This window comes from Podarcis muralis, chromosome 2 (assembly GCF_964188315.1).
Source record: "Podarcis muralis chromosome 2, rPodMur119.hap1.1, whole genome shotgun sequence".
Classification (NCBI taxonomy): Eukaryota; Metazoa; Chordata; class Lepidosauria; order Squamata; family Lacertidae; genus Podarcis; species Podarcis muralis.
In genome coordinates, this window is record NC_135656.1 from 110578525 (window position 1) to 110593878 (window position 15354).

Here is a 15354-nt window from a genome sequence, read left to right on the forward strand (position 1 = left end):
AACAAATGTTCTTCTTGTTCTCTTATTCTATATATTAAGTCTGCAAGATGCGCATATTCTGTCAGCTTAAGCTGCCATTCTTTAGCTGGGACCTCACATGTTTTCCATTTGGGGGCTAATAAAACACGGGCTGCAGTAGTAGCATACATAAAAAATAACCTTTTTTGACACCTGGGAATTTCAGTCTGAATTATCCCCAGCAAAAAGGACTCTGTTTTTGTTTGGAAAAGTACTTTCAAACATTTTTTTCAATTCATTATGGATCATTTCCCAATACTCTTTTACCCTTTTGCAAGTCCACCACATGTAAAATAACGTTCCCTCAACCCTCAACCTCCAGATGCAACCCTTTTTCTCTTTTCTGCCTCTGCAGGGCCTCCATGCACAGTTGCTAGAGAGCAATTTGGACCCATCTGAGACAGAGCGAGCAAAACAAGGACAGGTAATGTGTCCCCCCCCCTGTTGCCGCCAGTCCCCTCCCACTAATGCTGATGTTGTAATGGATGCTGCAGAGAACACCAACATGACATGGCCGTGTGTGTGTGTGTGTCTGTATATATGTCAATTAGTTAGGATGCTAGGTTCAAGGTGCTGGTGGTCTTGGTGTTCAAAACCCTACGCAGCTTGAGACCAGAACACCTTAAAAAATCGCCGCATCCCCTATCTACCCAACCAAGCACTGTGTTCTGCAGGAGAGGGCATCCTGCAAGTGCCGTCCTGCCCAGGTCCCTTCCACACGATGTCAGAATTAGGGCTTTACAGTGGTGGCAGTTCCTGTCCTGTGGAACTCCCTGTCACTGCATGTTAGACAGGCACCTTCTCTGTTGCCTTTTTGGCCTCCTGCTGAAGGCATTTTATCTTTCAACAAGGCTTCTAACATCTTCATCCCAGTTGGTCTGTCCTGGATCTGAACTGACGATATGTACGTGTTCTTGTTGCTTTGAACTGTTTTTGTATTTATTGTCTTTTAAAGTTGTTTGCAGCTGCTTTTGTATTTGTTATTAAATTGTAAAAATCCTTCCGGAGGCTTCGTGGGAAGTGATTCATAAACGAAATACAGTCATACCTTGGAAGCCAAACACCTTGGCACTTGTATGTTTTGGATCCTGAACGCCGCAAACCCAGAAGTGACTGTTCTGGTTTGTGAACGTTCTTTGAAACCCAAACGTCCGATAGGGCTTCCCTGGCTTTCGATTGGCTGCTGGAGCTTCCTGCAGCCAATCGGAAGCTGCACCTTAGTTTCTGAACGTTTTGGAAGTCGAATGGACTTCCGGAACAGATCCCTTTCGGCTTCCAAGGTACGACTATACCCACATACACAGTCTCCCTCCCTCCCAGAATTATATGATAGCTTTAAGTCTACATATTACACACACATTCTCAACTGGAAGCCAGTCTAAATAAGCACTTTCAGTTCTGAAAACTTAATGGCGAGTATTAAATACTTTACTTGTGATTCCTTTGCAGAAGTCGGATTATCCCAACGGGATCCCAGAGTGTGGGACTGACGCTCTCCGTTTTGCTCTCTGCGCCTACACATCCCAAGGTAATTTATCCCTCTGCCTGACTTCATTCTCTCTCTCTCTCTCTGTGAGTGAAAGAGGCCCTGCTGTTGTTGTCCTATCCCTGCTCCAAAAAAGGGTTAATGTTGAGCAGGAAGAAGTTCACAAAAGGGTAACTGGAACGATCCAAGGAGCTGGATATATAATACAGCACAAGATATTATGGGCTGTCCCTTGAATCCGCTGGATGAAATCATGGAAGAACATTGCCTCAGGAGAGTGAGGAAAATGCTCAGGGACGATTCACACCCTGGCCGGCACTTTCTTGATCTCCTGCCCTCAGGCAGAAGATATAGAAGCATGATTTGTCGCACCAACAGGGTAAAGAACAGCTTCTATCCGTGGGCTGTTAGGCTGCTGAATGAAAAGATCACAACAGGGCAACTGACTTTTGGGTTTGGTGGGTGTGCGTCAGTAAACGAGCGTAATTAATTTTGACTAAGATCTGAGTGGGGGGTGCTCATGTAATCTCACTGTATACAAGTTGCACAAGTGACAATAAAGTATTTCAGTATCAATGGACCTTTTCCTTGATGCAGAAGGGCTCTTGTGCCTCTCCTGCCTGCGTTCAGTAACGCTCTCTGCTCCCTCCAGGCCGGGATATAAACTTGGACGTGAACCGCATCCTAGGCTACCGGCATTTCTGCAACAAGCTGTGGAACGCGACCAAGTTCGCCATCCGTGGTCTCGGGGACGGGTTCAAGCCACAGCCCAGCCCAGAGGTGAGCCTCTTTTCCAATGATACCCTGCTCCATTCTCCCCACCCCTCCCTGCCCCATCTTTTTTGGAACTGCAGTGGGGGGGGGGCAGTTAGTGCCTCTGTGAGTTCAGCACAGACTGCGGGATTTGGAGATCCAGCACGGCACAGGGGTTGAGAGTGCTGTCAGGGAAAACGCAGCTTCAAATCCCCTCTCAGCTGTGACCCTTGTAAAGCCCGGGGGCCGGATTCGGCCCAGTTGCCTTCTGGATCCAGCCTGCGGACAGTCAGGGAATTGCCGCGTGGATCTGATTCTGATCGTTCGGGCTTCACCATTTCCTCCCCGTCTCCCTCACACACACACACCGCAGTGGCGCCTGCTCCCTCCCTTCTCCTGGCTTCTCCCTGCCCTGCCTAAAGGAGGAAGGGGGCTGGACTTTGTTGAGTGCCATTTTAAACAGCCCTCATTGTCCCTCCGCCACCACTGCCTGCCCCTGCCACTCGCAAGGCACAGGTAAGCAGCCACCGGGCCTCGTCTGGTGCTGTGGAGAAGGGAGGGGAGAGTTGTGGGGGGGGGGGGATTCCCCTGAAAAGATAGTCTGCCCCCCCCACAAGGTCTGGGGGACAGTGGACTGGTCCCCTGCGGAAAAAGTTTGCTGACCCCTGTCGTAGGGTGATGTTAGGCCTGTCATCATTTCTCATTCCAGCCTACCTCACAGGGTTGTTGTGAGGATAAAGTGGGGTGGGGGGAGCAGAGTGGGGTCTTGTGAGGCACCCTCAGCTCCGTGAAGGAAGGCTGGTGGAAGGAATAAGGGTTGGGTGCGCCCAGGTCAGGGGGGCGGGAGTCCTAGGAATTAACACATTGCATTTAGAAACGGCAGTGTTTTGTTGGTTCCTGAGAACTCCCAGGCAATGCCAGTGAGCAAATAAAGCCCTCTCGCTTTCCCGCCTCAAAGTCCTGCCCTCAGACGAGGGCCACCAGGAACGATTCCTTATTTAACAAGAAATGCCTGTTTCAGCCCAGCGGATCGGAGAGCCTCATCGACGGCTGGATCCTGAGTCGCTTGAGCCATGCTGTGGAGCTGTGCGATGCAGGATTCCAGGCCTACGACTTCCCTGGCATCACCACAGCAGTCTACAACTTCTGGCTCTATGAGCTCTGCGATGTCTACCTGGTGAGTGAGGTTTCTGAAGGATGGGTTTTTTGCCCCCTTTCTCTCCTGGGGAGGTGTGATATTTACTGTTGCTGGACAGATCATTTTTGTTTCGTCATTTTGCTACCAAGAATACGCTAAAATATAATTCTAGTTACAGGTAGGTAGCCGTGTTGGTCTGCCATAGTCGAAACAAAATGTTGGTCTATAAGGTGCTACTGGAAGGAATTTTTTTATTTTGTTTCGGCTAAAATATAAGTCAGGGATGTGTGAGGGCCTAGATAAGGCCTGTGGCACTCCAAGACGAAATGTTGGGACTACAACTCCCATCATGCCCTGCCGCCGGGGCTGATGGGAGTCGGAGTCCAGCAACATCTGAATGGCCCAAGCTTCCCCATTCCTTGCCTGGAGTCTTACTTTTGGACACGGCAATCTCAGTTCAGGAAAGCAGCGCTCAGCCACAAAGCTCACCATGCAGACTTAAAAGTAGTCTGAGCAGACCACAACCCCATCAATAATACCATAGTACCCTGATCATAGTACCCTGATATTTAGGGATGCGGGTGGTGCTGTGGGTTAAACCACAGAGCCTAGGACTTGCTGATCGGATGGTCGGCGGTTCGAATCCCCACGACGGGGTGAGCTCCCCTTGCTCGGTCCCAGCTCCTGCCCACCTAGCAGTCCGAAAGCACGTCAAAGTGCAAGTAGATAAATAGGGACCGCTCTCCGGCGGGAAGGTAAACGGCGTTTCCGTGTGCTGCTCTGGTCTGCCAGAAGCGGCTTAGTCTTGCTGCCCACATGACCCGGAAGCTGTCTGCGGACAAGTGCCGGCTCCTGGCCTCTTGAGCGAGATGAGCACGCAACCCCAGAGTCGGTCACGACTGGACCTTACAGTCAGGGGTACTTTTACCTTTTTTTTACCATGATCTACTTGACAGAGCTGTTTTGAGGACCTGAGCTTCTTGGAGGAAGAGACAAGTGCAGATGTAATACGGACGCATAAGGCACATTTTTAACTGTCCCAGGCGTACTGTGAAGACTGCTCTTGTATTTCAGAAGTTGCGTGGTCGCCACAGGTGCACGGAATTGCATGTAGGCGAATACATGGAGTTGTGGGCAGGCTGGCAGAGGAGGGGCGGCTCATTTGCCCTTTGTCTGCTAGCCCTCTTGGTCGAAGTCCAACATTATTTCTTAACTGCCCTGTCAGCTTGTGTGTCCATGGCAAGGCAGGTTCTCTTCTCACCCATTGGCCCGCCCACTTTGGCCTCTAGCCCTGCCCACCACCTGAATGTGGCCCTCGGAAGCTGGCCTGCGAGGGAACGTGGCCCTTGTTTCTGACTTCTGCCCTTTTGAATCCCGCCCCCCTCAGGAGTGCCTGAAACCGGTGTTTGCCAGCCCAGATGAGGCCGCGATCCAAACGGCCCGGAACGTCCTCTACACCTGCTTGGATGCCGGGCTCCGTCTTCTCAGCCCTTTCATGCCCTTCGTCACTGAGGAGCTGTTCCAGCGGCTGCCCCGGCGGTCCCCCTCCGACCCCCCCAGCATCTGCGTCACTCCTTACCCCTCCACAGAGCAGGTAAATCCTCAAGCTCACAGAGTCAGGGATGTAGCGGTGCAGGGACCTTTCCGTTCATAATGGAACGTGAAGCGAAATCTTGAACCTAGAAACAATGTGCTTGTATTTATCGTGTAAGGGACGCGGGTGGCGCTGTGGGTAAAAGCCTCAGCGCCTAGGGCTTGCTGATCGAAAGGTCGGCGGTTCGAATCCCCGCGGCGGGGTGCGCTCCCGTTGCTCGGTCCCAGCGCCTGCCAACCTAGCAGTTCGAAAGCGCCCCCAGGTGCAAGTAGATAAATAGGGACCGCTTACTGGCGGGAAGGTAAACAGCGTTTCCGTGTGCGGCTCTGGCTCGCCAGAGCAGCGATGTCACGCTGGCCACGTGACCCGGAAGTGTCTCCGGACAGCGCTGGCCCCCGGCCTCTTAAGTGAGATGGGCGCACAACCCTGGAGTCGGACACGACTGGCCCGTACGGGCAGGGGTACCTTTACCTTTACCTTAACAACAGAAGGAGTAAACGTACAAATTGTTGTTACACCAGTGTGGTGTAGTAGTTAAGAGCGGTAGACTCGTAATGTGGTGAACCGGGTTCGCTTCCCCGCTCCTCCACATGCAGCTGCTGGGTGACCTTGGGCCAGTCACACTTCTCTGAAGTCTGTCAGCCCCACTCACCTCACAGAGTGTTTGTTGTGGGGGAGGAAGGGAAAGGAGAATGTGAGCCGCTTTGAGACTCCTTCGGGTAGTGATAAAGCGGGATATCAAATCCAAACTCTTCTTATTTACGCGTTTTGTTTTCTTAAAGTTCTTCGATCAATTGCAACGCCACTTTGCCAAGCTGGCGCTCTCCAGTCCTTTTCATTTCTATCCTGTCATTGAACAAATTTATAGGCCTGCTTCACAGCATAAGGCCGTCAGAGCCGTTTGAAATACGGAATAAAATACGGAAGCGCAAATAACAGTAAAGTCATACCTTGGGAGCCGAACGCCTTGGCACTTGTACGTTTTGGCTCCCGAACACCGCAAACCTGGAAGTGAGTGTTCCGGTTTGTGAATGTTCTTTGGAACCTGAACATCCAGCAGCTTCCTGCAGCCAATCGGAAGCTGTGCCTTGGTTTTGGAGGTCAAACAGACTTCCGGAACGGATTCTGTTTGACTTCCAAGGTATGTCTGTATAACCAACTTGGCAAACTCTGAAACAAAAAAAAGTCTCATTGGATATAAACCAATCCTCTGTAGATGATGGGAAAGCCTTCCTAAAGCTTCAGTATCCCTGGTGTTCTGGACTACAGTTCCCATCAGTCACAGCTAGCACAGAGGGCTGATGGGAGGTGTAGTCCAAAGCCCCAAGTTCGCGAAGGCTGAATAATAATATAAGAAAGCTCAACCTTCTGTCCTTTTCTCTACAAAACCAGGAAAGGAAGTATCTTTTTGGGGGTCAAGTTCATTGCTTTATCCCCTTCTGATTTGCGATACCCAAAACATCACTTTAAACCTGGGCATTGTTAACCCTTTTCCTGCCTTACCCCAGTACCGCTGGAGGGACGAGGGCTTGGACCACACCGTGGACTTTGCGCTGAGCATCATTAGGGCTGTTCGATCACTCCGGGCGGACTACAACCTCACCAAGACCAAAGCTGACTGTGAGTGGAGAAGGGGGAAAGGGTCTTCATTTGGAACAAAGGAAGCTGCCATTGGTCTTCAGAGCCCGAACACACGGCCAAATCTCAAGGCGGAATAAATGAGCCTGTGTGTTGTGGCTTCTCAGTTGCCTGGGCCCTGTGGCTCAGAGTGAGGCTGAGAATGTAGCTGCTTGGCTCCAGGACACTCCAGGACTCATAGCTGAGCAGGGATTTGAACTCAAAGGAGACCTGTGGCTCAGCGGCAGAGCCATGCAGAAGGTCCCAGGTTCAATCCCCAGTGTCTCCAGGTAGGATGGGTTTCCTAATTTGACCAAGGGATGGAAAAGGAGATCTAAGAGGTCCTGAGGGAGGAGCCAGCCCTGCAAGGAACGTCAGCCACAAAAGCCAAGGGAGGTTCAGACAGGCCAGCATCTCCTTTTTTCCAGCTCTGACCTCCTCTCTCTCCGCTTCCCAGGTTACCTGCAGTGCCTGGATCCCGGAACAGCACGGTCCGTATCTTGCTGCTCCAGCTACATCCGGACTCTCAGCTCCTCCAACCAAGTGCTGGTTCTGGAGCCTGGGCAAGCGCCCCCTCCTGGTTGTGCCGTGGCCATCGCTTCCGACAAATGCACCGTCCATCTTCTGCTCAAGGTACGCAACGTCACCTGCGCAACCAGCCAGCAAGTTTGGGGCTCTGGCGTCAGCTGCAGCCCAGCTCTCCGGTCTCCCCCACCAGCAACCACCACTATTCCCAGTCACCTCACTCTGTTGCCTGACTCTGTCTACTTGGCCCTCCAGCTGTTTTGGGACTACAGTTCCCATCATCCCTGACCACAGGTCCTGTTAGCTAGGGGTGATGGGAGTTGTAGTCCCCAAACAGCTGGAGGGACGAGTTTGGCCATGCCTGGTAGCCCAATGTTTCCCAAAGAGCTGTTTTTGGACTACAATTCCCATCATCCCAGACCACTGGTCCTAGCTAGGGATGATGGGAGTTGTAGTCCAAAAACAGCTGGAAGGACAAGTTTGGGAAACACTGTTCTAGCCATAGATGTTAGGAAGTATAAGCTGTTCAGCGCTGTTTTGATGGCTGTTAATTACAAATAATACATTTCTGAAACAGATGGTAGCAATGCTTTCTGAGCTTTTCTTAAAAAAATAATAATAATCCATGAGGACTAATAGATTTCTGTGCATGCTCTGTTGATTAACCTGTGCGTGGATACTCTTCAGTGGGGTATTCACTAGTGGGGACCTGTATCTTATTTTTGGAGGCAGGGGCATTTGTGTTGTGCCGGTCAATTGAGGCCGAGAGAGAGATAGACTCTCCCTGCTGTCCATTAATTAAGATGCACTCTGCATTTCCCCCCATCCCCTGTACTTTTCCATCCTCCTGTGCCAGGGCTTGATCGATGCCGAGAAGGAGATTTCCAAACTGGCGAGCAAAAAAGCAGAGCTGCAGAAGCAAATCCTCCGGCTGCAGGAGCGCATGGGCAGCCCGGACTACGCTGCCAAAGTGCCTGCCAAGGTCCAGGAGGCAGATGCAGCCAAGGTAAGGAAAACCGCCCCCCCCAATCCCTCTGGAAGTCGCATACACAACGCCTCCGGGGCTCTAGTGACGAGCAACGTTCCTGCTGCCGTCGCCTGAGCCAAAGCCATTGAGGGCTTTATAAAGGCCTTGAATTGTGACCACAAGAAAGTTGGTTGCGAGTGCAGGCGTTGCAGATTAGGCCCATGAACATCCTTGCCTCTTCATTCTGGACCAGCAACCTTTGGCCCTCCAGGTGTCGCTGAACTACAACTCCCATCATCCTGCGTGACTCGCCATGTTTGCTAGGGCTGATGGGAGTTGTGGTTCGGCGGTACCCGGGCAGCCAAAGGTTCCCCATGCACGTTCTGCTTCCCAGGCTCTCCAAAGGGGATCCCCTTGTTGAATGCATTGCAGTAATCCAACCTGGATGTGAGTAAGGCAGAGAGAGATGGGGAATCGGCCCGTGGGCCACGTTCCCTTGGGGTCGGTCTTGTGGGGCCAAATGCCCCCTTGTACACTTTTCCATCTGGGGATTGTCCCAGTTCAACAGCACATCCCAGCGCAAAGCATTTGGGATTTAATTTTAATTTAATTTAATTTTAATTGTATTTTAATATTTTGTTGGAAGCCGCCCAGAGTGGCTGGGGAAACCCAGCCAGATGGGCGGGGTATAAATAATAAATTAATATTATTATTATTATATAGCTCTGTCAGTAGAGCATGAGACTTGCAATCTCAGGGTTGTGGGTTTGAGCTCCACGTTGGACAGGAGATTCCTGCAACACAGGAAATTGGACCAGATGATCCTTGTGGTCCCTTTCGACTCTACAATTCTATGAATCTACGAGGGCAAAGAGCAGAGCTGGCTAGGGGTGGGGTCTAGGGAGAATCCCAAGGGCTGGGATCAGAGGCTTAAGAGGGCTGCATTTGACTAGCAGACCTGAGGTTCCCAACCTTAGGACGAAGGTGTGCAGCCGCATCTGACTTCCTCAAAAAGAGGTGCAGGCAGCTCACCCGTCTCAGCTGGGCAAATGCTCCCCAGCCACTGCTGCCACCCTATGCTAAACGGCGTCTGGGAGGACTCCCAAATTGCAAACCTGCTTACTGTGGCTCCTCAAGCTTTCCTGCGCTGAACGCTAGCTTTCAACAGGCTTCCTACTCCCTAGGATAAGCTTCTTCAACCTCAGCCCTCCAGACTTTTTTGGCCTACAACGCCCATGATCCCTAGCTGGCAGGACCGGCGGTCAGGGATCATGGGAATTGTAGTCTCAAAATATCTGGAGGGCCGAGGTTGAGGAAGCCTGCCCTAGGATTTCTCTCTTGGGTTTTAGGATCTTGCCAGGCCATTAGTCTCAGCCATTTTAATTAAATAAAAGTGTGTGGCTTACACTTCCCTTGCATATCTTCTTTGCTCATGTTGACGCTGTGTCATCAGGGACCCCAGGTAGCTTGTGGGGCCCATTCTAGGAATAGGGAGGAACGATGAAAAAGAAATTGTTCGGTTTTCCCCCCCTTTCCCCAGCTGAAACAAAGCGAGACTGAATTGCGGAAGTCGGAAGAAGCCATTGAGAACTTCAAGAAGATGCTCTGAATACGTTGATCCTACGGGGTGGGTGGGAGGGAGAGGAGAACGTTCAGCCCTTTTACCTTGAGAAAAGAAGACTCGTCTTCGGTTCAGCTCTCCTTGGTTTATTCTATTTTCTGCAGAGACATTAAAATATTTTGCTGAGTTAGAAGGTTGCGGTGTCATTGGTGTGTAAAGAAGCAAGCGAATGCAAGGCATGGCCAAGGAGGGGATGCCTAGCCCTTTGGGTCTGCAGGCAGGTTCACATGTTGGCACTGGTCAGTTGTTTGCTGCAGCTGTCAAGTGATGACTCCGTATGTGCGAATGGGCCATTGATGTCTCAGAGCATTCAAACGCAAAGATTTAGTGGAGTTGGTTTGTACATCCACCTGCAATCAAAACAAAGGGTAATAAAATAAGAAGAGCTCAATTAAAGGTAGACAGGGCTGTAGCCAGGGTTCGTCCTACTCAGAGTAAACCCATTGAAGCTAATGGACATGGCTAACTTAGGCTCATTCATTTCAGCAGGTCTGATCTGTATAGGATTGGAGTCAATGCTGTGGATCTGTTTGGAGTTGAGTCAAGACCATGCTTAATTTATTTCTGCACTTAATTACCAAGAACAGTTTAATTCCCTATAAACCATACAAATTTGCACAGGTTCCTCACATTAGTGCATGTGTAATTTTTACTGATCATATAGCAGGCTGAAACCCTGATCATCTTAACTCATCCACCTCTTTCAGACGGCGGAGTCCGTTCCCTATATACTTCAGGCATATATTTTGCAGTCCTAAAAGACTAGACGCTTAGGGTTTTTTTGTTGGACAGGGCACATTTTGCTTTTGCTTTTATGCCTGCTCCCTAACTGTGATGCACACACAGTCCTAATGGCAAATTCACACATGGCGTTCTTGGTGTGTTCCCCCCCCCGCCCACTGACCTTGGTTGAACTTGTATAGCATTTCTATGTTATCTTATTGCTGCTATTATTATGATTAGACCTGTTAGTCGCTTGTTACCCAGAGCTCTTCAAGAAACTTACAACACGTTTAAAAACCTCTTCTGGTGCTGCATAACAGAACAGAAATAATAATTCTGGTGGTGAAGCAGACCTTCCTACACCAAAACATCCAAAAATATGGCCCCTTTAAGAATGTGCTGCAAAAGGCATAGTGAAATGGTGCTTCAGCATGATGTGCTTTCCATAGACATTGGGAGGGACCGAGGGTCATCTAGTCCAACCCCCTGCTATGCAGGCATCTCAACTAAAGCGTCCCTGACAGATGGTCCTCCAACCTCTGCTTAAAAACTTCCAAGGAAGGAGAGGCTACCACCTTCCAAAGGGAGTCCGTCCCACTGTCAAAGCGCTCTTAACTCTCAGAAAGTTCTTCCCGATGTTTCGCCGGAATCTCCTTCCTTGTAACTTGAAGCCCTTGTTTCGGTTCCGACTCTCCAGAGGAGAGGAAAACCAGCTTGCTCCGTCTTCCATGTGACAGCCCTTAAGATATTTGAAGAAGTCTATGCTTTCCCCTCGCCTCCAATTTTAGCTAAAAGGCTCTGCCTGTCCCATCCTCTGCCCGTGAACCTGTGGTAAGTTTATCCACTCAGGAATGTCCCGGTCCTCAAAACTTTCAAATGTTTAATCACGTCTCTCTCTCTCTCCTGAGTACATTCACATGCCAGCTGAAGAGCTTTTGAATTGCCCAAAGCATTTCTAATAGCAAGATACACACATATATGTATTTCAGCAAGGTGAAACACGGTTTCTGAATCGCTCCATAATTATTCTGCTTCTGTAGCTGTGCCCTTAAACTTTGTGTGACGGAATTAGATAGTTGGCGAAAATTTGCACAGCAGGGATATAAACATTTGCAAATGCAGTTCCAGGCAGTGGCGTAGCGTGGGTTGTCAGCACCCGGGGCAAGGCAAGTAATTTGCGCCCCCTAACCCGTGGATTTGCCCTAACCCCCAGATGTTGCGCCCGGTGCGGCTGACCCCCCCTGCACCCCCCACGCTACGCCACTGGTTCCAGGTGCTGTGAAAAAGAGCTTGGGAACTCACACACGCATCCTTACCTAACTTGACAGCCAGACCTAAATCTTATCGCCTGAGTACCCCAGAAAAGTTGGGCTCTCATGCCTCCTTGTCTGCTAGTCCTGTCTCCTCTGCTATTCTCACAACTCGCCCTCACCACGCCCTCTTAAAGCATCCAGCAATTTCTTGCCACTATGACTCAGTTCCATCTTCTGAGCCAAGAAACCACTTAGGTTAATGCGTAAGAACCTTGTCCCTGATGGGTGAAAATGGCTCTCTTGTGGGTTAGCCGTAATGCAGAGGAGTGTCTGTGATAGAGAATGCTTGGGTGTACTTTTTTTAAAAATTGCCCTCGTCAGCACACAAAGGGACCTGTTCTCTCCCTAGGGAGCCCAGGAGCCTGACATTTGACCAGCTGCTTCCAGAATCAGACTACTGGTTCACCTTGCTTAGTATTTCATACACTGGCTGGCAGCAGCTAGCCAGGTTTTCAGTCAGGGGTAGCATTTCCAGTCCTATTTGAAGATGCCAGGAGTTGACTCAGGCCTGTTCTGTCACACTGAAATATGGCTCTTTTCTAACACACCTGGGAAGCGCTGTATTCTGGGGAAAATAAGACCCACCTGTTCTAATTTCCATGCCAGGATGCTGTTCCTTGAGAAAATATGCTGACCTGTTAAACCACCCCTGGGAATGGTAGGGGAATCAGGGCCAGCTCAAGACATTTTGACACCTGAGGCAGACCACAAAATGGCCAGGGAAGAAGGGGAACAAGCTGGGAATAAAAACACACACCAGGAACAAGGGTGGTGGAACTCATAAGGCTTACTGGGAAATGATATACAATGAAATGAAAAAGATGTTCAAAATAAAGTTTGTGGAAAAACCCAGAAGTCTCTCTCTTGGGAATTATAGGGACAGAACTACCTAAACTGTATAGAAACTTATTCATGTATGTGACTAACAGGAAGAATGTTACTTGCCCAAAAATGGAAAGAAGAAGAAGTCCCAGCAAAGGAAAAATAGATACAAAAACTTATGGAATATGCAGAAATGGCGAAGCTTACCAGAAGAATAAGAATAATTGTTTTTTGTAACATAAAATCATTCAATAAAAATTATTTTAAAAAAGGGGGGGAGAATAAGAAATCAAGATAACAAACTTTTTATAAGAGAGTGGAAATGGTTTATTGAATATTTACAAATAAATTGTAAACAGATAAAAACACTGGCAGGATTATTGTAATATAAAATATATTCTGAATCTCAGAAGCCAGAACAGCAAGAGAGATCGCTGCACAGCGAAAGCAGCGATCCCTCTTGCTGTTCTGGCTTCTGGGATAGCTGCGCAGCCTGCATTCGCTCCATAAGACGCACACACATTTCCCTTTACTTTTTAGGAGGGGAAAAGTGAGTCTTATAGAGCAAAAAATACGGTATATATCAGAAAGGTATAAATTAAAATTTTTTTTTAAGGGTGGTGGAACTCAAATCACCCATATCCTGGCCTATACAGTAGTTGAAGTGGGAATCAAAAGCTATTGTGGGGTGGGGGATTAGTGAACTGCTCTGAATCCCACTAGGTGGGTGCAGAGCCCAGGATACCCCAGAGGGCATCCCTGCCAGAGGTGGGAGGAAAACAACCCCATAGGTTGCTGTGGAGGTGGCACTGTGGGCACAGATCCATTCTCCAAGGAGTGCACCACAGGCGTCGCTAAAACCTCAGTAATGGCAGCAGCAGCAGCAGCAGGCGGCAATTCCTTGGAGGCCAGATCTGCAGCCCCTGTGCATCTTGTCGGCTGAGGTGGTCGCCTCACGCCTCACGGGTGGGCCGGCGGAAGGGAATTGTGTGTGCATGGGCCTCGTAACAGCTCTCAGCATAATTAACAAACTACAGCTCCCAAGTTTTTTTGTGTGAGGGGAGAAGAAGGGGTACGATGCTACCATTATGCCAGTGTAGCGTAATGGTTAAGAGTGTTGGACTAGGACCCGGGGGACCAGGGTTCGAATCCTCGCTCGGCCACGAAGCATCACTGGGTGACTTGGGGCTGGTCGCCATCTTTTAGCCTAACCTACCTCACAGGGTTGTTGTGAGGAGAACCGCGTACACAACCTGGAGATCCTCGGAAGGCAAAGGTTGGTATATTAAATCATAGGCATAGCCAGGATTTTTGTTGGGGGGGGGCAGGCCTTTTGTTAGGGAGTGGGGGTCTTTTTATTGAATGTTATTGATTAAGTGTGGGGCAGCTGCCTTTCCCTGCCCCGCCCCCAGCTACACCCATGTAAAATAATAATAATAATAATAATAATAATAATAATAATAATAATAATAATAATAATAATAATAATTTATTATTTATACCCTGCCCATCTGGCTGAGTTTCCCCAGCCACTCTGGGCGGCTCCGAATCAGGTGTTAAAAACAATACAGCATTAAATATTAAAAACTTCCCTAAACAGGGCTGCCTTCAGATGTCTTTTAAAGATAGGATAGCTGCTTATTTCCTTCACATCCTTCCTTCCACAGGGCGGGCGCCACTACTGAGAAGGCCCTCTGTCTGGTTCCCTGTAACCTCACTTTTTGCAGTGAGGGAACTGCCAGAAGGCCCTCGGTGCTGGACCTCAGTGTCCGGGCTGAAAGATGGGGGTGAAGACGCTCCTTCAGATATACTGGACTGAGGCCGTTTAGGGCTTTAAAGGTCAGCACCAACACTTTGAATTGTGCTCGGAAACATACTGGGAGCCAATGTAGGTCTTTCAAGACTGGTGTTATGTGGTCTCAGCAGCTGCTCCCAGTCACCAGTCTAGCTGCCGAGTTCTGGATTAACTGCAGTTTCCGGGTCACCTTCAAAGGTAGTCCCACGTAGAGTGCATTGCAGTAGTCCAAGCGGGAGATAACCAGAGCATGCACCACTCTGGCAATACAGTCCGCAGGCAGATAGGGTCTCAGCCTGCGTACCAGATGGAGCTGATAAACAGCTGCCCTGGACACAGAATTAACCTGTGCCTCCATGGACGGCTGTGAGTCCAAAATGACTCCCAGGCTGCGCACCTGGTCCTTCAGGGGCACAGTTACCCCATTCAGGACCAGGGAATCCTCCACACCTGCCCGCGTCCTGTCCCCCCAAAACAGTACTCCTGTCTTGCCAGGATTCAACCTCAATCTGTTAGCCGCCATCCATCCTCCAACCTCCTCCATGTATTAAATGAATGAATGAATGTAGACGGGGCCTAAATTTCAACTGCAAGGCCAGTCAACGCTTGCATATGGAGGACTGGCACTCCCTTGCCCTTCCCTCGAATTACTGGATTATTTTAATTATTTGGAGGGGAAGGAGAACGAGACGTGCAGTTCTTGGGATTACTGGGAATAAGCGCCCCCGTGCAAAAAAACAAAAACCTCTTTGTAAGACAGTGTACGCGGGACGGGGCCGAGCATTTATTAGGTCAGGTGGAGAGTTTCAGAGCCCGGGTCGGCGGGATCACCAGGGGGCCAGATTCCCCCCCCCCCCGGGCCTTGCTCCTGCGCTTTAAACAGAAACCGCGGCCGGCTACTCCTTGGGAGAAGAAATGAAGCGATGATTGGGGAACGCGCATTGCACCTGCAGGATCTCTCCGCGCTGCCTTTTAAGGGCGC

General features: G+C 49.7%; 1 protein-coding gene across 1 annotated transcript in view; it reads left to right on the top strand.

Moving 5' to 3' along the window:
• VARS1 (valyl-tRNA synthetase 1) overlaps nucleotides 1-9852 on the top strand; it is a 35619-nt gene extending 25767 nt beyond the window's left edge. The window contains exons 23-31 of the mRNA XM_077920943.1: nucleotides 374-442; nucleotides 1468-1546; nucleotides 2157-2284; nucleotides 3279-3434; nucleotides 4783-4989; nucleotides 6498-6609; nucleotides 7064-7239; nucleotides 7988-8137; nucleotides 9639-9852. Of these exons, the coding sequence (XP_077777069.1) occupies nucleotides 374-442; nucleotides 1468-1546; nucleotides 2157-2284; nucleotides 3279-3434; nucleotides 4783-4989; nucleotides 6498-6609; nucleotides 7064-7239; nucleotides 7988-8137; nucleotides 9639-9707 (1146 nt within the window). The 3' untranslated portion in view covers nucleotides 9708-9852. The remainder of the gene's footprint in view (nucleotides 1-373; nucleotides 443-1467; nucleotides 1547-2156; nucleotides 2285-3278; nucleotides 3435-4782; nucleotides 4990-6497; nucleotides 6610-7063; nucleotides 7240-7987; nucleotides 8138-9638) is intronic.
• The last annotated feature ends 5502 nt before the right edge of the window (nucleotides 9853-15354 follow it).